The sequence below is a fragment of the Onychomys torridus genome, chromosome 22 (assembly GCF_903995425.1).
Source record: "Onychomys torridus chromosome 22, mOncTor1.1, whole genome shotgun sequence".
In the NCBI taxonomy this organism is placed as follows: Eukaryota; Metazoa; Chordata; class Mammalia; order Rodentia; family Cricetidae; genus Onychomys; species Onychomys torridus.
This window is the reverse complement of record NC_050464.1, coordinates 3,927,251-3,951,994: the sequence shown is the minus strand read 5'-3', so window position 1 is coordinate 3,951,994 and position 24,744 is coordinate 3,927,251. Positions and strand designations below refer to the sequence as shown.

The 24,744-nt window shown below is 47.7% G+C and overlaps 1 protein-coding gene across 1 annotated transcript in view; it reads right to left on the bottom strand.

Annotated features, from left to right (window-relative positions):
- The window catches only part of Flt1 (fms related receptor tyrosine kinase 1), a 175,056-nt gene that overhangs the window by 50,766 nt on the left and 99,546 nt on the right, over nt 1-24,744 (bottom strand). Inside the window, exons 15-16 of the mRNA XM_036172306.1 lie at nt 11,045-11,176; nt 2,304-2,410 (exon numbers count right to left, since the gene is read on the bottom strand). Coding sequence (XP_036028199.1) covers nt 2,304-2,410; nt 11,045-11,176 — 239 coding nt within the window. The remainder of the gene's footprint in view (nt 1-2,303; nt 2,411-11,044; nt 11,177-24,744) is intronic.

Genomic DNA, 24,744 nt, shown 5'->3' with positions numbered 1-24,744 from the left:
GGAGATCAGATACATTCTTTATCAGTGAGGAGTTAGCACTGTGGTTAGAGAAACCACGCGGACATGGATTTAGACTCCTCATTCACCTTTGCCTCCTCCAGTCAAATTCTAGATGACCTCTTGCTCCCTCCCACCGACTCCTACCTTGTGGAGTCGTGGCTGTGTCGGAGCCCTCTTAAACCTATCTGTTCTAGATCTTTCCATTCTTATCCCGTAAGGTCTTGCTGAGTAAGACGGCTGTTGCTCAGCGAGGGGAGGAGAAGGGGGCAGGGTAGAGTGTTCGTTTCTGGTCATTGCTTCCAGTTACACTCTTCCGAGTCTACCTTAGCACTGTTTACCATCAGCTTCCTTTTCTCCTTCCACGTCCATCCCTTGGGCCACTCCAGCTCTGTACCTCCACAGCAGATTCAGCAAGCTTGCTTTTTTGCAAGTATTCCCCCACAAGATGTATTCTGTCTTTGAAAACTATTGTTTGAGGTTGGGGATTTAGCTCAGTGGTAGAGCACTTGCCTAGCAAGCACAAGGCCCTGGGTTCGGTCATTAGCTCCAGGGGAAAAAAATAAAAAAGACAAAAATATCAAAACTATTGTTTGCTTCTAAAGCAGTGGCCTCGTTAGGTCTCAAAACCAGAGATTCCATGCACCAAAAGCCTGATGTCCTTTATGGACATGGAAGGCTGCTGCCAGCCACCTCTCCCAGTTCCAACTACCAAGCATGTGTGCCTTAAGATTTTGAATATCAGTCAGAGGTCAGACAGCCTGTGCTCAAAACTAGACTCCTGTAGTGACATTTGGACCCATGTCTTCACCTCAGGGAACCTCAGTTTCCCTCATTCAAATGGGAATAATAATACATCTCCCTCTTTGACATTTTGATAGGATGAACGGAGACCTTGTACAAGGTGTTTCTCACAAGACCTGGGATAACCATGAAGGGGAATCTCTAGAAAAATGCAGAAATGATTGGGTGGTGGTGGCGCACGCCTTTAATCCCAGCACTGGGAAGGCAGAGGCAGGAGGATCTCTGTGAGTTCGAGGCCAGCCTGGTCTATGTAGTGAGTTCACAGTGCTACATAGTGAAACCCTGTCTCAAAAACAAAACAAAACGAAAGGAAAAGCTGAAGCCCAGCCTTCCTGAAGCCCTGTTGATACTCCCTCCTAAAGATCTCTCCACTCTGAGCCCTCTAGCTGGTCACAAGCTTCTTCTTTACACCACTTACTCCCTTTCCTAATGCTTGGGGGTCGACGCTTGCTGGATCTGGTCTTCAAGGTGAGGCTTCAAGACCAGAAAAGACACGCCCCACCCGCTCCCCTAACTGGAGTAGCAGCTTCTTCTTACCACACCTCACTTTCGATTAACACTCCTCCTCTGCCCTCACCGAAGCCTTCAGCGAGCAGACCCGCTTCTCAGCGTTGCCTCCTCCAAGGCCCTGCCCAGCTGGACTTAGCAGCTCCTTGTGCAGTGTGCTAGAGGCCCCTGCTCCCTCTAACACCCTTTCCTCCACACTCTACACCCCTCTTACACACTTTGGTTAGCCATGCCATCCCTTCCCCTTCCTTCCCTCCCCTCCCCTCCCTTCCCTTTTCAGAAACAGGGTCTCATTAAGTTGTTCAGGCTGGCCTCAAACTTGCAACCTCCCTGCCTCTGCCTCCTGAGTGCTGGGATTGCAGGCATGTACCACCATGTCCAGGTTTGCTCTGCTATCCCTTACACCTAATGCAGAGTTTCAGTGTGACTTTTGGCCTTGTGCTGGAGTCCAATCAGTCTCCTTCCAGACCGTACACAGTAGCAGCTGCTCTCCCAGGTCCCCAGAGGGCCTGGCACAGGGGCTCACGCTCTATGCCACACAGGCTCATGGGAAATAGAGCAGAGCCAGGTCAGATGTGGGTCTTCCTTTGATTTCCTTTCCTTTCTCTACGGGGAGGGGCATTGAGACAGGGTCTCTCTGTGTCTCCCTGGCTGTCCTGGAACTCACTTTGTTGGGCCAGGCTGGCCTTGAACTCCCTGAGAAGTATGACCTGCTGACTCTGTTTAGTGTTGCTTTTCTGTATATGATTCCAGGACTGACCGTTGGGTAATGGGTAACTAGGCTGTCATCCCTGGAAGAGGCTAATTCTCCTTCTCTCTGCACTCCCTAGTGGCCCACAGTTTAGGGGCGAGGCCCCCGAGATAGTAGCTCTAGTTATTGATGGCTCAACAATATGGCTGCCTAAGTGAGACCAGACAAGGATGACGTGGATGGACATGCTCACATGGAGCGGGGTGGGGGAGTTGCATGCCCTAGTGATCTTTTACATCCTTACCCGTTTCAGTTTCCGGATGAAGAGCGTTAAAAGGAGCCAGAAGAGAGTCGCAGCCACACAGGTGCACGTCAGAGTGATCAGCTCCAGGTTTGACTTGTCTGAGGATCCTAGGGAGAGGAAAATCACGAAGATGCTAACACAGGGAACCCCTCGGATGCGGTGCCTCCGCTCACTCCAGCTGGGCAACTGCCAGAGCACAAGTCTTATTTTCTAAGGCACGCTGTGAACTCACGCCTAGAGGACTTTCTAGAAATCCTGCTGTTTGTAAATGGTGTTCTCAGAAATGCTTAATTAAACATCAGAGGAGAAAGTAAAGATGGAGGGAAATTAAGGCGGGGGTGGGGGTGGGGGGAAAGATCATTAAATTGCTAAATATGGAATATGTTAAACCTCCCTAATTGGTTTTAGAGGAAATTCTAAAGAAAAAAAATAAGACATAAAAGGGCCCCTTTGGGACTCACAAAATTCTTCAAAGCTGACATTGAAAATAAAAATAAAACTCAAGGACCGTCACGACTGCCCGCCTGCCTCTCCTGGGGCAGCCACTCTGAATGACCCCAGTCCCATCCCCTGTGTCTGGGGCTCTGACCTCAGCAGCGGCGGCTGAGAGGGAGGAGGAGACCCAGTCACATCCATTCGAGGTTAAGAGTGCAAAACTGAGCAGTGTCCTCCCAGAGAGAGACCAGAGCAGTCAAGCGATGCCCCCTGAAGCGAGCAGCTTACACTCCTAAGGGAAGAGCCCACTGGGCTGAGCAGGGTTCGCTCCTAAAGATTCCAGTGGGCAAGTCCCGGAGTTGATTTGACAGAGGAAGTTAGGCTGAGGCTGGCTGAGGCTCGTTCTTCCTAGGCATGATGGGAGGGTCTGCTGATCAGTCGCTGGTCACTTAGTGTGGTGTGTTCACACCCACCCCATGGATACATGATGGCAGTATCGCGGCCTCAAACACCCATACCCCACTGTGGGGTTCTTTGTCGGAGTTCAACTACGTTCTGCTACAGCAATGGTAGGTGCTGGAGAGTCGGAACACTCAAGAATTCCAGTGAGCCAAACCAGCTCTCTCACAGCAAACACGAGGACGCAGGCCTGACTTTATTTTTTATCCATTGAAACAGGGTCTCTCACACATGTCTCCCGAACGAGCCTTGAACTCATGTACATCACTAAGGATGACTGTGACCTTCCTGCCTCCACCTCTCAAAGTTGAGGTTATTATAGGCGTGTGCCACTATAACCGTTAGAATTCCTAGCCACTGCTCCCTCGACTACATGACTGTACATGCTCTGTCCAGTAGCCAGCCAAGATGCTCAGTCATCCCAGGGCCTTACATCCTACGTAATCCGTTCACACTGCGTGATCACGTAGCCCATGCACATGCGCATAGCTACGTGAGCCCATATGCCATTGGGACAGTGTAGACGGCAGTATGATAGGAGGCACAGGGTGCGACCCGAGCATCACAGGCTCTGAGCATTTGTGTGATGAATGCCCTGAGGGCAAGGCTGCACACAAAGCTGTCCTGCACTGGCTTACGGCAAGTGTGCACTCTGGAAACCTGTGAGTGACAGAGCTGGCTGAGAGCCTTCTGTTCTGGGGACTCTTCTAAAGACCAAGACTCCGGCCAACCCTCAGCAGCATTTTTCCCATTCTTGAACGAGGAAGCTGAGGGTGCTGAGAGATGAAGCCTCTTGCCTGTGAGTGGTGGGGCTGTGGTTTTAACCCAGCTGATCCCCTCATGTCTTCTGAGCCTTCAGCAGAGCCCGTTAATCACTTCAGAGAGGGAATGTTCTTGGTCCTACCCGCTCCACTTCTTTCTGCTTGTGAAGGTGTTACCGTCTCTCTCACCCCATTATTACTGCCTAGGGGACCTCTTCAGTTCTCATCTACTCAGCCTTGCCTGTCTCCAGTCTCCTCTACTCCTTTCCAGGCCATAGATTCAATCCTGTCATTTGTCTGTCTCAGTGGGTGCCATTGTGTGCCCTCTATGACTGTCAGGATGAAATTCAAATGGTGAGCTGGCAGGATAGCTCAGTGGAGGCATGTGCTTTGCACGATAAGGCCCTGGCTTCTGTGCCTAAAACTGCCTTTTTTTTTTTTTTTTAAAGACTGGTTTACTTTTATTTTATGTCATGTGTGTTTTGCCTGCATGTATGCATATGTACCAGCATCTGTGGAGGCCAGAAGAGGGCACTGGATCCTCTGAAACTGGAGTTACAGATGGTTGTGAGCCACCATGTGCATGTGGATGCTGGGAACCAAACCAGGTCCTCTGCCAGAGCAGCCAGTGCGCTTAACTGCTGAGCCGTCTCTCCAGCCCCGCTCCCAACTTTAAAAATTAATTTAAAATTTTAACTGCTTAGATCTTATATCTTCTTCTGTCCTTCAATCTCACTATACATCCTCAGAGTGGGAAAGTTGTAAGTCAAAGTTCCTGTGAGTATGGATTTCTTCAACTGAACACACACACACACACACACACACACACACACACACACACACACACACACACTTGCTTATGCTGCAAATAAGTTCTGTGGTAAGACTGGAACCTGCCGAAGGCAGCCTGCAGTGGCCTCCGAGGGCCACAGTTGCTGAGGGAGCTGTCTTCACAGGGCTTTGCACACCTCGAATGGAATGTGAAGCGAGTGGCCCTCTCTGTCTGGGGAAAGGTTCCCACATTCCCAGTGGCAGGAAGCTGGCCCCCAAGTCTAATTCCATAGTCCTTACTCAAGCAGAGTCCTGCCAAAGCGACTCTCTGTGTGTAAACGCGCATTTAAGGACCAACTCACTAGAATACCTTCAAGGAGGATGTTCATCAGGCGCTCACAATAGTTCTCACTGCAGTCTAGTGTTCATCTTTACCACGCACACCGTAGCATCTACGGTCTCATCTGATAGCTCTGTCTCTCTCTCCTAAAGAGCTGCCAGGACAGGTTTTGGCTGGCAGGCTGATGAACCTCTTGGGTGCTTTCTCTACACAGTAGCCTGGGTAAAACCAGCTTCAACTGGCTGATGACAGGGGATTATTTTGTGTACTGTAGTTGCTCAGGGCCAGGGGCAATGTGGATGAGACTTGATATGCATTAGGAGTGAGCGATGGTCTCAGGAACATCACTCCCATCAAATGTGTGTACAAGGATGCAGTCCATGGCTGATTTTTCTCAGGATGTTGATGAGAACGTGACCAAGAGTGTCTGATAACAGTGCCCCTTGCTATCGATTCCCACTCTCTCCCACAGACAAATGTTGTTGCCGTCCCAGGCTTCCTGTCCTCCCTCTGGGTACCACTTAGCAGCTAGTCTGGATTCTGTGGGGTGGTATATCTTGTCTTCATTGCATGGTGTCTTGATCCTTTCTAGTGGCGATGGCTACTCTTTGTGCACAGGCTGGGCTGCACAAACTGGCAGCACACCTTTGCAGGACAGTTACCAGGGTAGGCGTTAGCTGGGGAGGCCAACCTCAGAGAAGGTTCAGATGTTTTCGCAGTAGCTAGGCGTCCACACACTGGCCTGACATGTGGTTCTGTGCGGAGCACCTCAGGCAGCTTAGCTCAAAGAATCTAACAGGTGAGTTCCAAGAAGGAAATCACCAGAGAGACTTGGCCCCAGAGCCTACCCTGCCCCCGGGTGCTGTGGGATGTCTTTCTGTATACTGTGAATATGTGTTGCTATGATTGGCCTATGGCGAGTCAGGTTATCATCAGGCAGGAAATCCAAGAGAGAGACAGATAGAAGAAAGGCAGAGGCAGAGAGATGCCAGCCTGCTGCCCAAGGAGCAACATGCCAGCAGACTGGTAAAGCCATGGAATACGTGGCAAAACATAGAGTAACAGAATAAGATATAAGAGCTAGCTAGCAAGAGGCTATACAGTTTGTAAATAATTAAGCCTCTGAGTGATTATTCTGTAAGTGGCTGCGGGACAGCGGGCGGGAGAGATCGGTTCAGACTGCGTGGCCAGGCAGGACCGAGAAAACTTTCAACTACACCTGCGGGTGCCGTCAGGAATTGGGAAGATGCCTTGTATGAGCCTGTGAGCAGCTGTGTGGCAGACTGAAGCCTCGGTTTCTTTTACAAAATGAAGATAACAGGTGAATGTGCAAACTGCTGTTAAGTATGGTTTGAAACTTTCCTCCCTCTCTCTCCCTTCTCTCAACCCCTTTAAGCCTTTAAATATGGTTTTGTGGGCTGGAGCGATGGCTCAGCAGCTAAGAGCACTTGTTGCTCTTGCAGAGGACCCGGGTTCAATGCCCAGCAGCAGCACAGCTCACAATCATCTGCGACTCCAGTTCCAGGGGATCCAACACCCTCTTCTGGCCTCCTCGGGCACCAGGCACACACAGTACAAAGAGCACACGCATATGTTTAGTAAAATAAGAATAAGTAAGTAGAATTTTATTTTCCCTCATCACTTTTTGGACCTCAAGTGCGAGACAGTTGGGTTTGGTTTGGTTTGCTTCTTTTCTGTCAGGCACACTCCATGCACCAAAGCTTGCCTTTTCTGCCTAAAACAAACCAGATTTTAGCACAGTTGTCTGGCATCTTTTAGAGTAACCACCTTCTCATAAGGCTCTACCTGACCCCACAGTGTGGGTTAGGTGAACTAGCGTTTACTGTTGTTTTGAAGTCACAAATAATGTCACAGAAATATGTTCCTTTTGTGTTTTTACCTCAGGCCCAGAGAAAGTCAATAAAGACCCATATGTATGAGGAAAGATTAGGCCACATTCTAACAAGCTGAACACAGGTGCCATCATCTGCCTCAGGTTTAATGTGGCTTCCCTGTCACTTACTGGAATAGTACAACTGGCCCGAGGATCTTTGTAACGGTTTTTGATGCTTTGTAAGAATCTGTAGAGACCAATTTGGATCTTTCCTTTGGGATTGTGATATGTAGATCTACTGTATTTGAATTAAATGTGAACTACCTTTTTGAGAGTAATTAAAAAACAAACAATTAAAATTGCAATTTGTAACATTTTTCTTGGTAATTCATTTTTTATCACGACAAGCTCTTCCTCAAGGCAAACAGGAATGCTGTGGTTTGGGAAACCATCTGGGTGACTCACATATGTAAGGCTGAAAGCTCTGCTGTAGAAGAGGACCACATGAACCAACCCTAAAAATAGCTAACACTCAGATTTTATATGACACAGTCTCTTCATCCTGTAATAGCCCTGGAAAATCAACCGCGGTTCACACTCCCACTTTGTACAGCAGGAGCGGAAATACTAGGAACAGAGGAGACACCCCCCCCCCCCAACACACACACAAGTGACTCAGCTCCTGAAACAGAGACACCCTGCTGCTGAGACGGCTCCCACCCGCCACGTGACAGGAGCTGCAGCAGCAGAGAGGAACACAAGCATTCCTGGTTCTTAGCTCCCTCATTTAAGCCTAGCCCACTGGCCCTGGGATGTTATTTGACCTCTCTGTGGGTCTTACTAAGTTCTTATTTTCAACAACCAGACTTTCTCACAGGATTGCTGCAAAATTTAAGCAAAGAGTGGGGCATGGGGATGGAAAGATGGTTCAGTAGTTAAGAACACTGGCTGCTCTTCTAGAGGACCTGGGTTCGATTCCCAGCACCTACTTGTTGACTCACAACCCTCTGCACCTCCAATTCCAGGGTCTCTGATGCCCTCTTCTGGCCTCTGCAAACATTGCAGTCATATGATGTACATTTGTACATGTAGATGAAACACCCATACACATAATAATAATAAAAAAAATCGAGTAGACTAGTGTATGTATGCTTGCTTAACACAGTGTATCGTGTGCTTGGTAAGACCAGGTATAACTGACAGGCCCAAGTCTTTCCAGGGCCTAACACCAGTTAATGAAGCTACCATCTATGTCTGGGATACCCTGTGTAGATTCTTGTTAGCCCAGTCTTCATGGGAAGAAACGAGATAGCTATGTTTGAAGTCTAATTATTTTGCTTCAAGAACTATCTACAAAGCTCTTAATTCACCCTAACTGAACTTTAGTACCATTTTAAAAATTCTCTGCTAAGGTGAGGTTTATCCTATAGTTTGGAGTTGAAACTTTAAAAAAAAAAAAGTGTGTATATTTAGGGCCCTTAAGCTCCCATATGCAATTAGGAAGAGGTAATTCATCTATTCTGAGCATGGTTTGTTACTTGGGACACCCCTGAAAATTGCCAGCATCTGTGAGAGGAGAAACATAGAAACATGAAGGGCCAAGTTAGTTTAGCATTCAGGAGGACAGGTGTGGGGTAGAGGGCAGGCTGCATGTCAAAGGACCTGGCCCGGGGGAGACGCTGACCACAGTGTAGAACACAGAGATACATGCTAGGTTTGTTTTGAGCTGTTTTTATTCTTAAACCTCGGGATCTGATTAGGGACTGTGGCACAGGCTCCTCACTGCGTGGGTCTTTTCTCGAGCAGATGTGAATGTGCGGCTGCTGTGGCTCATGTTTGCAATCTGTATCTGGGATGCCGTGCCAGCATCTAGCTGGGACGTCTTTGTGTCTTCTTTCAAGCCATCCAGTTATCTCCAGCAGACGCTTCTAATGGTAATCATTCTCTGAGCTGCTCTGCTCTATGTCATTATGAATACCGTTCATGGACAGTGATGCCCAAGTCTGTTGTAAGACAAGTTCTTCCACGGAGCCTAGTCATCAGCCTCGGGGAGAAGCGTCAGAGCTTAGTTAAGTCTTTGGATACAAATGCGCCAAATATGTTCATTTCAGAAATGATCTTGATTGCTGACACTTTAACTGTGGTCTTGACACTGGACACCTTTCCCGGGGGGTGGGGTGGGGGCTCCACTTGTGCTCAAGGTCCAGTCCAAACCAAACAAAACTGGGATTATTTAAAGAAGCCACTTTGACTCCACAGTCCATTTATCCTTTTCAGATACAAAAATAACACATTGTTTTATCTCTGAGTATAAGACTCCTTTTTTAAAGGAAATAAAATGAGCAGACCGTTTCCTTCCTGATGGATTCCTGAACCTCTTTAAAATCTGTTAAACATAGCCACAGACACAACCCATGTGCCCAGATTTCCTAACTCAACTGGACAAGATAGGAGTACACCAGGAAACCACGTCTGAAGCTCAGAGATGCTTCAGTGCCCCTCAGTGACATGAGTCACAAGTTCAAGGGCGAGAGTACGATTTTAATTATCGAGTGAGCTGCAGATAACCTCTGAGCAGCATCATGTGGCCACATTAATTCAGGGAGCCCAGAGTACTTCAAGAAACTGGACCTAACTCATATGTGTGGGCTTCTCTGAGATGCATGTACTGCCAACTCGCAAACTCCTCTCTGTTTCAAATTCTATCCTTATATGGAGCTGACACCTGCATCCCCCAAACCTCACCATCGGTGAGGCTTTGGAGAGCTGTCACCGGTGAATGCTGGGGTCACAGATGCTGTAAGCACAAGGCCAAGTGACCTGGCTCCTGAGAAGTCCAGGCTATCCTGGCAAAAGAGGGGAGATTTACAACTGGCATGCACACTCCTGCTTCACATCAGGGTGTCTCTTCCAGCCCCAGCTGACCATATTGCCACTAGAGAACAGGTCCTCAGCAAGGCGAAGCAGGCATGTGGTGGGCTGAGGTGAGTCTCAGAAGAAAGGGAACTTTCTTCAACAGGGCTGTCCCTGCCTGATTGAGAGTCAAGTTACTGCTTCCTGCCTCTGGGGGCTTCCTAACTCAAGTGAGGCTGAGGGGCGCCTCCTGTTTTCTGCTTTTCCCTGGCCAGCTGAAGGGGCTGCACTGGTGATACCTGAGGCCCACACCAGAGACAGAGGAGCAGACATTCGAGAAAGGGGCTGTTCAAGTGAGATGCTTGCTTAGTTTCTCTTTATGTGTGGCAGAGTTGGAAGACTATTGTAAAACAAGGAGGATTTGGGAGACACAAGACTGACCATTCCTCAGGCTGTTTAGGGAATACAGCCCTCGTTTTGGAAGTAAGGATTTGTGGTAGGGTAGTTTCAGTCTTTCTTCCTTCTTGGCTTGTCCCCAAAAGCACCCACATGCTCTCATATACACTGCTGAGCACTGGGGAATGGCTACTGAACAAATCCCATCTTCTCACGTCGAATCTCAGGATGCCATCAATGTTGAGCTCTAAGAGGTGCGCATGTGCAATGCTCTGAGGCTGTAGACTCCAGGGTTGGGATGGTGCTTAGCATGGGAAAACTGAAGCCTGGGTTGAGACTGTCTTCCAAACGGAAGCCACATGGCTGTAGTCAGAGCAGGACCCAGCTACTTTATGCTTTGCTTTGCGACAAACTGTCTGGGGGCCCAGGAAGCGACTAGGGCAGTCTCTGAGGTATGAGCCATTCTGTATGTGTTGCGTCTGAGAATTTTTTTTTGTGTCTCCTCATGTTAAAAACCAGCTGAGGAAAAAGTAACTCATGTCTAATTTCTAGGACTCAGAAAAGGGGGTGGGGTGGGGATGAACAATTTCTATGTGTGCCCCCCCCCCCATTTCCTTTCTTCCCGGCCTTATTTCTCACAGATGTGGACCCCTTGGGGGTATTGTGAGTCACATTGCCCGCAGTGTCAGGAGCACACCAGGCTCCCTTCTTCCCGGAAGTGCTTCCCCTGCTGAGAATGCTGGCTTGGGGCTCCCGAGGACAGCCAACCGGTGCCTGCAGTGTCCAGAACAGAGAAAGCAGTAGGAAAGGACCCATTGGGCTGCCGGAGGAGACCAGGAGGTGGGAGGTTAAGCCAACAGGGAAACAGGTGTCGGATCTGCCAGCTGTTTACCTTGCACAGTGAGGTAGGCTGAGCTTTCCACGGCTCCCTTCTGGTTGGCCGCCCTGCACCTATAGACACCTTCATCCTCTTCTGTGACTCTTTCAATAAACAGCGTGCCGTTTCCCGGTCCTAAAATAATTCCTGGGGAGCGAGAGATGTTTAGATTAGCAGGTCTGGAGGACAAACACAAACAGCCTGCAGGAAGCCCGGTGCCTTCCTATCCTAGGCTCCCAGAAGATGTTCTGAGCTCCCCTTCACCCCAGAGCGGGTCATTCTCCCACTCCCAGCTGGTCTAACCAGAATCTGCCCCACACCTGCCGTGAGCTAAACTCCTCAGCACCCACAGCTTGATGCTTCCAAACACTCAGAAGGTGCTGTCCTGTCCCCTCACACAGAGAAAATGGAGACCTAGTATTAGATTATATGACCAAAAATGAGCAGCTTAACCCACAGCACATTTGTGGACTAGGGTCCTTTGTCACGTGGTACAGCATGGAGAGTTTGGGCTAGCTGTGCTTGAATCCCAACCTTAGCACTGTAGGCAAATTACTCTCTCCATCTGTGTTTTATTTTCCTCAGTCTTGATATAAAATGAAAGCAGTTCCCACTCAGTCCATGTGTATCATGGTAGTGAATGCTCAGTAGATGTAAGTACTTAATATTCAGTACTACACAGACTAGGGTGATGGAAGTTCTCCCATGAATTTCCAGAACCCCTGAAAAGCTTTGAGACACAGACATCGACACCAAGTACTTGGTATTAATCTCCGGTCAGTCTGAGTCTGGGGAATAGACAGCCAACAAGAATGCAAGTATCTCAGGAAGTCTGCATGGGGAAGAGGTGACCCTTGAGCTGCAGTCTGAAGGACTGTCAGGGGTTAAGGGTGAAAGGAGGGTAGGAGACAAGAGGTGGACGTGAACTTGTACTGAGGGCTTGTCCTGACCACACGTGAATACGTACAATGAGGTGATAGATAGATAGATAGATAGATAGATAGATAGATAGATAGATAGATAGATAGATGATAGACAGATGATAGATAAACACCAGCCCTCATATCCCTACACATTGTTTTATTAGTGTTTTCTCTGTCTCCCTTCCCAATTAAACCCAGAGATTTACACAAACACTTGGCCACTGAGCATTCCCCTGCCCCTTTTCAAAAATAGACTTTTTTCAAAAGTAATTTGTTCATTCATATGAAAGCCTCTTTTATGTACCAGTGGCTTTTAGCTACTAATGAGCCCACAACAGGTGGACAAGTCACATCCTTGCTTAGAGGCTTCACATCCAAGTTTACAATAAAGCCTGTGGAGCAGGCAGACTGTCTGGGGGTCAATGGGAAGGAGGGACAGAGGAGGCTGTTGCAGACGGCTCTTCTGGGAGGTGACCACTGAGCAGAGAACTGCAGGAAGGAAGCAGCCCTACAAGAGGTGGAAAGAGCGTGCTAAGCAGAGTGAGTAGTCGATGTGTAGACCCTTGGGCCAGGAATGCACCAGTGTAAGACACAAGATGGCTCAGTGCTTAAGAGCGCCTGTTGTTCTTGCAGAGAACCCAGGTTCGGTTCCCAGCACCCAGGTGGCTCCCAACCATCAGCAACACAGGGGAGGCCAATGCCTTCTTCTGACCTTTGTGGGCGCCAGGCACGCACATGGTGCATGTGCACACATTCAGGCAGCCACTCATAAACATAAAATAAATAAGTCTGAAAAAGAGGAGGAGGGGAGAAGGGACATGACTTGTGGCTAGTGTGCAGTAATCAGCAGAAGAGAGAAATGGTCAGGGCCCAGATCCTGCCTCACCTGCCCCCAGGCATCATAAACATTCAGGGTTTGTTGTGTTCTCCACTGCTCAAAAACCACTGGAGAGGGCTGGTGGGATGGCCCAGCAGTTAAGAGCACCTGTTGCCCTTCCAGAGGGCCTGGGTTCAGTTCTCAATACCCATATCAGGTAGTTCACAACTGCCTGTAACTCCGGTTCCAGGAGATCCCATGGCCTTTTCTGGAAACACTCATACATTAACAAAACAAAACAAAACACATACATACATATAAAAGAATAAATAACTAAACCTACTGGAGAGCTGAGTGTGGTGGTATACTCCTGTAACCCTCACATGTGAGAGGTAGAGTCAGGCAGATTAGGAGTTGAAGGTTAGCCTCAGCTACACAGTGAGCTTGAGGCCATCCTGCACTACATGGCGGTGTTTCAGAAACACAAGCAAGCAAATCGGCAAAACCACCCTAAACCAAAACAACCCACTGTAGGATGAGCTGGGGATGTAGCTCCACGATAGGCTAGGGTGCTTCCTTTAAACGAGCAAGGTTCTAGGTCCCCTCTGCGGCATCATGAGAAAAAAATGAAACAGAAGACATTAGTCATTGGGTGGCATGGGCAGCAGCAGGCAGACAAGGAAAGTGGGTGGCTAGTTTGGGGAGTCTTCTCCGGAAAGGCTGGAGCTAGAGTGTGCCAATGTCACAGGCGGGAGGGACTTTGGGGTTTTTGTCTGGAGAACAAAACAGCTTACTTATGGACTGGGTTGTGGTGTTGAGAATGGGTAATGAAGAGCCAGCTGGCTCCTAAGTCAGTGGTGTGGACAACTGGGGTGCAGAGTTCTAGGAACAGAAAAGATGTAGGAGAGTGGGACAGGGGACGGCCGTCAAGAATTCTGGTGTTTTCCATGCATTTATGTTCAAGATGGCTACTGACATCCAAAGGGATGTCACCTGGAGCATGAGGAGGGAGTTGGGACTTGAAACTGGGTGTGCTCACTGAGAAGGCTGCCGTCCAAAGGCTGCAGACAAATACCACGGCCTCAGTCGGTCCAGAGCCCTGGGGACCTTAGAACAGGAGAGGGAAGTGGCCAAGTGGGGGTGGGGGGAAGCTCAGGAGGTGACAAGAACCAACAAAAGGCATTTTCTCACAGACAGTGCTGAGCTGTGCTGAGAGCATCGAAGGAAGGAAGCTAACGGCCCACTTTAACCAAGTGGAGAAGAAAGCCTGACCAAGGTCACAGAAAGAGACAGCGGGGGGTGACCAAGTGGAGACAATGAAGAGTTTCCTTTCTAGCAAGTGTCTGCAGAGCAGCGTGGCTAGAGAAGATGTTAAGATTTTATTTATTTTTATGTTATGTGTGTGAGTGTGTTGCCCATGCATATGTCTGTGCACCATGTATGTGCAGAGCCTAGAGAGGCCAGAAGTAGGTGTTCAGTTCTCTGGAGCTGCAGTTAAAGATGGTTATGAGCTGCTAGGTGGGTGCTGGAAACCCAACTTGGTTCTCTGCAAGAGCAACCAGAGTTCTTAACCAATAAGCCACCTCTATAGCACATGAAAGGAACTTTTAAAAAAGGTTTATTTTTCTGTTTTGAAGTGTGTGTGTGTGTGTGTGTGTGTGTGTGTGTGTGTGTGTGTGTGTGTGTGTGTGTGTTGGGGTATGTGCATATGAGTGCAGATGTCCAAGGAGACCAGAGGCACCAGATCCTTTGCAGCTAGAGTCACAGGTGTTTCTGAGCTGACTGGTGTGGATCCTGGGAATCAAACTCTGGTCCTCTGGAAGAGCAGATTCTGCTCTTAACTGCTGAGCCCAGAAATTCTTTCTTAAGATGCATTTTTAGGGCTGATAGAAATAATCTGGGAGAGTGAGGGGGGAGGGAGGCATAGTGCCAGGATTAGAATTTTCCAAGTAAGAGGAACAGAGTTCGATGGCTCAGGCGGCCTGGGAAGGAGCAGGGCCCTCTGTTCGTTCCTTATTTTCTTCCTTCCTTCCTTATTTCTGGAGACAGGCTCTTGCTATGTAGCCAGGGCTGGCCTTGAACTCACGATCCTTCTCCCTCCACCTCCCGACTGCTGGAATTACAACCCCTCCCACGTCTCTGCTTCATTTCACTCCATCTCAACTCATGTCTTCTTTGTTTATTGTTACACATATACAAAATATATAACTACATGTGTAAGTGAGTGAATATGTAAAGTAAACCCGCCGAATCTGTCCACATAAATGTATGTTTTTAGGGCTGACCAGTTGTGCCAGGAAACCAATTAGGTTGCTCATTCCTAAGGAAGACTAATTCTGTCTTTAGCTCTTCATGCAGGGCTGGGGCCCTGTGAGGTTTTCCCCATCCACGTTGGCATGCCGCTGTCATTTTCTTGATTAAGGATTGACACAGCCCTGGGTTGTGTAAGAAAGCGGGCTGAACAAGCCAGTAAGCAGAACTCCCCCATGGTCTCTGCTTCAGTTCCTGCCTGCAGTTCCTGCCTCGGCTTCTCTCAGCGATAGACCTGTCAGCTAGATAAACCCTCTCCTCCCTAGGTTGACTTTGGTCAGTGTTTTACCACAGCCATAGAAAAGCAAACAAGGCCAACTGGTTAGCTGGTTAGCATTGTGCTGGAAGGGATGCTAAACTAGTTTATCCTTCTCCACCAGTATCGAGCTAGTCATGTAAAACAAAATACAAACATAGACCCAAAGCCATCCCAGGGCCAAGGTGGTGACTGCTCCTTCATCTGCACTCTATGAACAATCCTCTGTGGGTGTGTGAGTCACCTCTGTTTCCCAAACTCCTGCTCTGAGTGACTGGCTGATTATGGAGGGACTCTGAAGTCGGGAGCTCTGGGCCTGGGCTTGGAGGAGGAGAGGCCTGCGGGTACTTGACTGTGGAAATGACATCATGGAAGTGGCATTTGGGGCAGTTTAGTCTAGCAGAAGGCAGGATGGGCTGGAATGAGGAAAGAGCAGCATGGGGCAGTCCGGTTCCCTCCTTGAAATTCAGGCAAAGGATGGTGAGGCCTACACTCAGCCCCACCTCCACCCTGGCCACACACACAAGCCTGGGTGGGAGAGAGGAAGGGAAGAAACAGGAATTGGTGCTTTATTGGCTAAAGAATGGGAGATGAGCCCAGGGTGATGCCAGCATTTTAAGCCCAGATAAGAGGAACTACGAGTTCCTCACTGCGTTCTCCCTGATGACTTTGGCTAAGTCCTCTCGTCCCTTTGACCTTTGTTTTCTCTGTAAAATGGGGGTGACACTGGCTTTGCAATCATTCCAGAAACAGGGAAAATAAATATGAATGATGTGCTGGCAGATTTGAGGGGTGCAGGTTTTGGGGGTGCAGCCCAAGGCTGTGTGTGAGTGCCATCCTCAGCACCACAGAAGCATGAGGGGAAGAAGGAGGCAAGACAATTGGAGCCACAGCGTGGTTGGCTTCTGGAAAATGTAAGATCTGGGGTATGACTAGCAATCGTGTCTGTGATGGTTGTGAGATTGTGGCTGAGGAGAGCCGGTCTGCTGCTCACAGCTCCTCACAGCGCTCCGAACCTTACTTCCCATCCCTCCGGTCCCGGTCTAACACGGGAACACTGTAAACATCAGAAAAAGACTGACTGGGCCTACTGGGGTATTTTTTTCCATGCCTTAGATACTCTTCTTCCCCCCTCCACTTTTTTGTGGCCGCCAAGTTTAATATGGTTTATTATAGTTTGTATTTTTTTGCTACTTGTTTAAACATCTTTTTCTAAATATCAAGTGCCCTCCTTCATAAAAACCTATAAAAATATTTATTGGAAGCCAGAAGTAGTGGCATGCACCTTTAATCCCAGCACTTGGGAGGCAAGGGCAGGATAACCAGAGCTATATAGTGAGACCCTTTCTTGAAAATACAAACAACAACAACAACAACAACAACGAAACAAACAAACAAAAAAAAAAAACAAAAGAAAAAACAAATGAAAAAAAGAAAAGAAAAACAGATTTACTGGAGTTTTGCTTTTTTTGGTTTTCTGTCTCCGGGTTTTCTTTTGGAGAGCGCTGTGTATGGGGGAGGTAAGGAGCTGACCTCTACTATACAGACAGGTATGCATGACAGTGTCGTTTGGGGGTGGTATCTCCCACTCCGTAGGCCTGGTTGTCTTGAAACTCACTCTATAGACCAGGTTGGCCTCAAACTCAAAGAAATCAGCATGCCTCTGCCTTCTGAGTGCTGGGATTAAAGGTCAATTATTGAGTAAAATGTTCTTTTCCCACCAAATTGTGGTTGGTGCCAGTTCAGAGAATACAAGTCCGATATAGTTGGGTTTCTGTTTCTAGCTCGACTGTCAAGGGCGCATTTGTTTGTACCACAGCATTCAAACTATGATGCTTCATAACATATCTCTAGACCTGTGTTGGCTTATTTTTATTTCATGTGGATAGGTTGCTTGCTGACCTGTGTGTCTGTGTACCACATGCATGGAATGCCCACAGAGGTAATCAGATCCTCTGCAACTGGAATTACAGATGGTTGTGAGCCACCATGTGGGTTCTGGGAGCCTGGAGGCAGACCCAGGTCCTCTGGGAAAGCATTCTTAGCTGCCGAGCCATCTTGGTAATACGTCTTGAAGGCTTATGTGCCCTTACATCCCTTCTTTTCTTCAAGATGCCCTGACTATTCTTGCTGCTTTTTACTGTGCTCTTCTGTCAAGTTCTGCAAAAGTGTGCTGGGCTGCTGACTGGCACCCAGCAAGCTTACATCCTGCCTGATAAAAAGCATTCCTATCCAGGGACTCTTTTGAGATCTTTTCTTCCTCTCCTTCTTGGGCTTCTTATATGCCATCGAATGCTCTTAGTTTTTTTCTAAATAACTTGCTTTTAAAGTTACCTTTATTTCTCGATATAGTCACTTTTATTTTATTTTATTTTTGTGTGTTTTGCCGGCATGTATGTTCTGTACACTACATGCACGCAGCTAGAGACCAGAAGAGGGCATCAAATCCCCTGGAACTGGAGTTACAGGCAGTGTTGAGCTGCCATGTGGGTGCTGGGATTTGAACCCTGGCCCTCTGACAGAGCAGTCAGTGCTCTTAACCACTGAGCTTCTCTCCAGCCCCTTACTTCTTTTTTTCTATTAAATAAAAACTTTCACACTTATTCACCCGCTGAGGCCAGAGGACAAACTTGCTTCTCTCCTCCACAATATGGGCCCTGAGGATTGAACTCAGGTTGTCAGGCTTGGCGGCAATCCTCCTAACCTGCTGAGCCATCTTGCCAGCTCTGATTCCTCCTGACTATAAGAACCTGTATCAGATTGGCCAAATAGGGAACAGGGCAAGACTTAGTGATATGGTTACCTACCTACAAAGAAGTCAACTAAATCAGCTGGTATGGAAAATGGGAGGGAGCTGTATCTATGAAGCTTAGAAAGCCTGTTATCAGTCTAAAAGTGGGAACTGTACTCAGTTCACACCCATGGGCACTGGGGGTTTAATTCTAGGACTGTCTTTTTGTTTTAAAGAAAAGGCAGGTATCTGAATTTTTTTTATCCCCCCCCCCCCCCACGCCTTGTTTGTTTGTTTTTCAAGACAGGGTTTCTCTGTGTAGCCCTGGCTGTCTTGGCACTTGCTCTGCAGACCAGGCTGGCCTTGAACTCACAAAGATCCTCCTGTGTCTGCCTCCCGAGTGCTGGGATCTACAGGCAATCGCCGCCATCACCTGGCTAACTTATCACTTGTTAATGTTGACCAACATGTTCACTTAGTCATTCACTATGAGGGCCAATAAAAACGAGTATGCTGGGTAGATCAGACACCACTCTGAGAGGATGCTATCCATGGGTAAACCTTCAGGGTTTTGTTAACCAGGAACTGTGTGACCTGGCCCCGTCAGCTTTAGGCTCTGATATCTCCCTGCTCTCAGGTCTTGAATCTTTTTGCAGTTCACGCTAAGCCATGGCGGTTTTACACACGCTGTTTCTTTGCCTCGTGGCTGAGGCTTACTTGTTTTGTTTGTTTGTTTGTTTAATATTTGGTTCCTGGACCAGCCACATTATGAGATATCTCCCATTGTTCTTGGACCCCTGCTCTGTTACCAGTTACCCCGTGCCTGCCCTACTCTGGCAGGTGCCTTTTTGCAGTCAGATCCCAGACTTTCTCATCTGCCGGCTCCAGTATGGAGAACAGAAACCCTGCCTTAGTCTTTCTGCTTCCTAGTGTCCAGCACTGTGCTAAATAGCCAGCTGGCCTCCAGAGACCCGGGGATGACAAAATGCGTGAAGACCCTGGGCAATGGAGTGCGGGGCAGAGGAGGGACAGTTCTGTGGTCTTTGCGAGTCTTCAGTTAATGTTGCCATTAGTGCCAACTCTGTATGTGGTAGTTCACCACACGCGCATGCCCAGCTTTCCCCAGAAGCTAGAACATTCATAACACTTAACTTCATTATCCTAAGGTACAAACACGCCCAGGTTCCTGGAGCACAGAAACAATCTAGAGGACTGTGTAGGTGTTGGTAGCCCTAAAGAGACAAGCAAAGCTTCACTGTAGGTTGTGTGTGCAAGAATCTGTTATGAACCCCGAAGGGTCTGAGCCTCAGCGTAAGACCCCAATGTAGGACCCCAGTGACCTGGTGAGTTGGTTGATGACAGGGGCGTCGGATCAGTGATCAAGTGATCAGCAGTTATGGGGGGGAGTCCACATGTGTTTAAATATGTCTAGCTATCTTAGTATTTGGTATTTCAAAGGGACTTTGTAAATATTTTTCCTTATGATGACAGACAACGGCAATGCTGTGTGTACTGTCTCAGAGAGAGCATGGCATTTGAATACAACTCGCTAAACCTGTGGAGTTTTTGATTCACATATTTGATTAAATAAATGCACAGTGCTTTCAGGCTTCCTGCTTCTCCAGCACAAATGACTCTGTTTTTCTAACAGGCTTGTCAGTCCAAACAGGGGTCCCTCTCTTGTCAAATGACCATCTATACTGTTGACAGAGGTTATGCCACTGGATTTAGCTAAACTTCATCTTCTTTATTTTTAAGATTTTTTTATTGTTTAATTCTCTCTCTCTCTCTCTCTCTCTCTCTCTCTCTCTCTCTGTGTGTGTGTGTGTGTGTGTGTGTGTGTGTGTGTGTGTGTGTTCACTTGAGTGTAGAGGGCGTCAGATCCCCTGGAGCTGGAGTTACAGGCAGTTGTGAGATACCCCACGTGGGGATTGGGAGCTGAACACATATCTGTACATTGTAAATAAATGTGGACTCTCTTGGCCAAGAAACACTTATGGTATGTTCACACTTGTCATAGCCTGCCTGGAAGATTAGACTTACTTCTACCACAAGACATAACTGTCTACATACAGTGGTTTTTCTATTTTTTTGTTTTAATACAGAGAAATACTACTGTGTTGTAAAGAGGCTAAAGGTAAGAAAATGTTTTTCTATCAACAGAGGATTAAAAAATAAATTATGGGAGCACATATCATACTGTAATACATGGTTGTTAAAAAGGAGGAGATAGGACAGTGTGTACTGGCATGGATAGACCTCCATAAATCCCCTCAAAAAAAAATCTATGGCACCCTCTGACTTTGCTTTATAATGCCACTACCAGGCAGTTAACATAATCCTTTGTTTTGTTTGCTTTTCTTTTTCTTTTTCTTTTCCTTTTTCTTCTTCTTCTTTTTTTTTGGTTGTTTGTTTTTCAAGACAGGGTTTCTCTGTGTAGCCCTGGCTGTCCTGGAACTCACTTTGTAGACCAGGCTGGCCTCGAACTCAGAGATCCACCTGCCTCTACCTCCCGAGTGCTAGGATTAAAGGTGTGCGCCACCATGCCTGGCTTCTTTTGTTTGCATCTTCTTCATAGCAGCTATCTGATTTTATACTACAGGCTTTGTTTGTTAAATTGGTTGTCTGTAATCTTTATTTTCACCAAAGTGTGGATTCCATGTCTCACTTTCTGCATCTAGCTTGGTGTCGACCGTGTGAGTGGTTCTCGGCAAACACTTGTTAAAACAGTCTGAATTCTGTTTAGTATGTTTTAAAAAAAAAATACATTCACATATGAAATGTGAAAAGTGGAGCCGGGCATGGTGTAGCACACCTTTAATTCCAGCATTTGGGAAGCTGTGGGAGGTGGATGGATCTTTGTGACTTTGAGGCCAGCATTCCAGGCCAGCCAGAGCTACACAGGGAGATCTTGTCTCAAAAAAGAAAGAAACAAACAAAAAGCCAAATCAAACACAAAAGGTGAAAAGTGGAAAAATATTAAGGTGCAATCTAGCCACTAATGCGCACTAGTTTTCCATAAGGAGATTTTTTTTTTTTCCAGTGTGGGCAAACATTCTGCCACCAAGCTCTGTATCATATTAACTAGAATGCTTGATTTTCAAAATTGCTGTTAGAATTGCTGGCCCAAGTTTCTTAAAGAAAACAAAACAAAAAAAAAAATCAGAAGGTGGTGGCGCACACCTTTAACCCCAGCACTCGGGAGGCAGAGGTAGGCAGATCTCTGTGAGTTTGAGGCCAGCCTGGGCTACAGAGTGAGATCCAGGAAAGGCGCAAAGCTACACAGAGAAACCCTTCTTGACCCCCCCATCTCCCCACCCCCCCCCCCCCCAAAAAAAGAAAAGAAAAAAAAAACTCAGTGAATTTTGCCTTGGGATTAGGATGGAAGTTTCTGAAATGGCTTCAATATACATTTGTCATTTTGCTTTACAAAACTATGCAAAGTGGTCACCTCAGCTTGATGGTTATAAAGTCCAAGTACTGATTAACTCTGAGACACACTGAAGATGTTTCACATCTGTGGAAGCAAGCCTTCAGGCAAGACTTGATTCTTCAAGTGAATCTTAAATTCTTTCCCTACCTAATTAGAATGTGAATTTGCTTTTGTCTTTAATGAATGACAAGATGCTGTGTCTACCAAACACCTGTTTTAAAATGAATTTCTTTATGATTCATTTTCAGTAAATGCTCGGTCCGTCTGTCTCTTGCTTACACTCCCCTATGTGCGACTGTGTAAAATAAAAGGTAGGAAAAGCCCGGACATGAAGAGCATTTTCTGTGTTTTGTTCGCGCTTTGGTGAATGAGACAAGTTCACGACTTGATGGCATGGAGGGCACTGAAGTTGTGTGATTCAACTGTCTGAGCAGCAGGTCATCTGAGAGCGTCTTTGCCTCTGGCTCAACTGGCTCAGTGGCGACGCCAGGGGTGTGACTGATATGTGTGTGACAAACTAGGTCTTGGTTACACTTTTTTAAGTTTGTATTTGGGAAGAGGAGGAATTTCCAGGAAAATTCTGGACTTGGGCAATAGAGAACCCTCACCCAGTGACGCCGGTAACACCCGAAGCCGTGTAGTGGCTTCCTCTCTAAGCACTGTCTTCAGAGTAAGGGTCTGGCTGATTGGGTTGGAGCTCCTCCTGCTCCGAGCGCCCAGTCAGTGTCTTTGGATGGGGTACATCACTGCTAGGAGAGTGTACCTCCACACCCCCACGACCCTAGGTCTCTTTATTCTCTCTCTCTCTCTCTCTCTCTCTCTCTCTCTCTCTCTCTCTCTCTCTCTCTCGGGTCTCTCCAGCCCTAGTTGTTCTCTAGAACAGGGCTGCCCATCTCTGCGTGCTGACTGCATGAGTCTGTGGGTGGGAGTCGTAGAAGGAGTCCAAAGACAGTTTGGGTCCATAACGGGCCAGGAGAGGCCGTGAGGGTTGGAGAAGCAGCTAAGTGGGGTCGCGTGTGCTAAGTTTGGGTGAAGCCCTGGGATGGAAGACCCAGCACTATACCGACAGACATACTGGTGTAGGAAGATGGCAGCAGAGTTGGACAACATTGTGGATGTATCTAATCGCATCCTTTGAGATGGTAAAACTCACGTTATGTGTATTTGGCTGCCATTCCCCTTCTTGAGAAATGGGGCTGGTTCTAGAGCGCAGGCAGAGCAGATGGCTTTACCCACCCTGCCCTGCCCTGCAGCACTCTCACGCGCCTCTCCCTGCCTCTCTCTACTCAGTCCCTTCACCATCAGAGATGAGTGTGATCCTGTACTAGGGCGCCCACTGGTGCTGGTCTTTGGGGTCATGATGCAGTGGTAACAGGACGGATGTCCCTTTCAGGATGGGTCACTCAGTGAGCAAGGTTCAACTGCAGAGGAAAGGTTCATCTCTGCTTTGGGTACTTCTCTGCTGCTCCAGCTCTGGTCTGCTGGAGATGCAGGGTGCTCGGGATAAAATACTGCCATTGGAACCCTCAAGGACTCTGAGCATGTTAGACTGTCCCGGACATTTACATTCAGTGTTGTTTGCTCCGGGAGGGCTTTGCTGAGAACTCTCAGGTCAGCATTGGGAAGGAGCTCCTCCTCCGTGTGCTGACGGTGCTCACAGAACCCTTCCTCTGGTCCTTTTGAGATAGCAGCCTAAGCTGGATCAGTCCGTCACTGCATTATCAGCTTTGCAAACAGCCTCACTCCCACAGTGCCGCTATGTGCTATTTTGCCCCCCCCCCCCCCCCCCCCGCGCGTCCCTTGAGGTACTTGCTGAGCCACCTCACTGTCTGAAACACATTCTGACCCTGGTGGAGCACTTGAGAAGGAAGCGGATGGAGCTGAAGGAATGTACTAAATGTGACTGCCAGTACCTTGGGCAGGTGGCCTGGAGGGGGAGTAAAGGACCTTCAGAGCCGGTTTCTCCGAAGTGACCGGCAACACTGTTTCAATCAATTTGTAAGGGCTTAACAGAAGTGAAACTTCCCGCTGGGGCTGTCCTGTCTGTCTAACTCTGGGGACAAAAGCATGCGCCCAGCAGTCACTGTCACAAGTAATTCATCTCTTATGAATGCTTGATGCTGAGCTCTAGGGTCTGGTCCCTCCACAGCACACGTATCTTACCACAGGTCCTCTGTGTTATACCGGCTTTCACCTGGCTTTGCCTTCCCTCGCCCCTTCTGAGGGGGTTCTTCTTCCATCCTCAGCCAGCCCCGCCCTAGTCCTGGTAGCTCTCTGCTGAGCTCTGCCCCTTTCTCAGCTCTTTCAAGCCCTCCCTCATTTCTTCTATGTATTTACCCAACAGTTATCCACTGGAGCGGATTGCATAGTGTCCTAAAGCAGAAAGCTAATGCAGAAGATGGATTTTTTTTTAATCTAATGTAGTAAAGAGCTTTAAATTTACTTTTAACCGAGATATAGGAACATAATAAGTGCAGGTACTAATGGGGATGTGTCCCCCCCCTTTTTTTTTAATGTAGATCAGAATTATGTGATTTTTAAAATCAATTTAAATGTATCTGTTGCCTCACATGTTAGACACATCTTGATGGTGGACACTCTCAACGCATATCCTTCTGGTTTCTGGGGTGTGTGGTCTCCTTGCCACTGTGGTCACCCAAATGTCTCTTAGCACCAGACTTTCCAGGTCTGTGTTAACCACCCCTTTCCCGATGTCGTGTGACCCAGATCTGAATCCTGCGATTAAGTCATGGTGTTTTCTTCTAGCCTCACTTTACTCATTATCCCACCTTGAAGCCAGCTGACGTGAACAGTGAGCAAGCCAGACAAGGGTGGTTGCTGCTTGAAAAAGCTGCATCCCGCCAGGACACATACATGACTTAATTACTTGGCTTTTTGGCTATATAATGTTTAAATTTTTCATAGTAGCTTCATTTATTTAATTTTAATTTGACTTAATTTTAATACCCAGAGTTCAGGGCTTAAGGGTTTATTTGGTTCAGTGGTGTGCTCTTGCCTACCAAGCATAAGGCCCTGAGTTTGGTCCTCAGCTCCCAGGGGCAGGGGGAAGACAGATGTACAGATCTGTCTGCACAGCCTAGCATAACGCCAGATAGGAACTAGGAGCTTATAAATGTTTACTAAGTAAAAAAATGAGGTTTGAGCTGATATGGCATTAATGCTGACCCTTTTAAAACTTTAAATAACTGGGCATGGTGGGGCTTGCCTTTAATCCCAGCATAGGG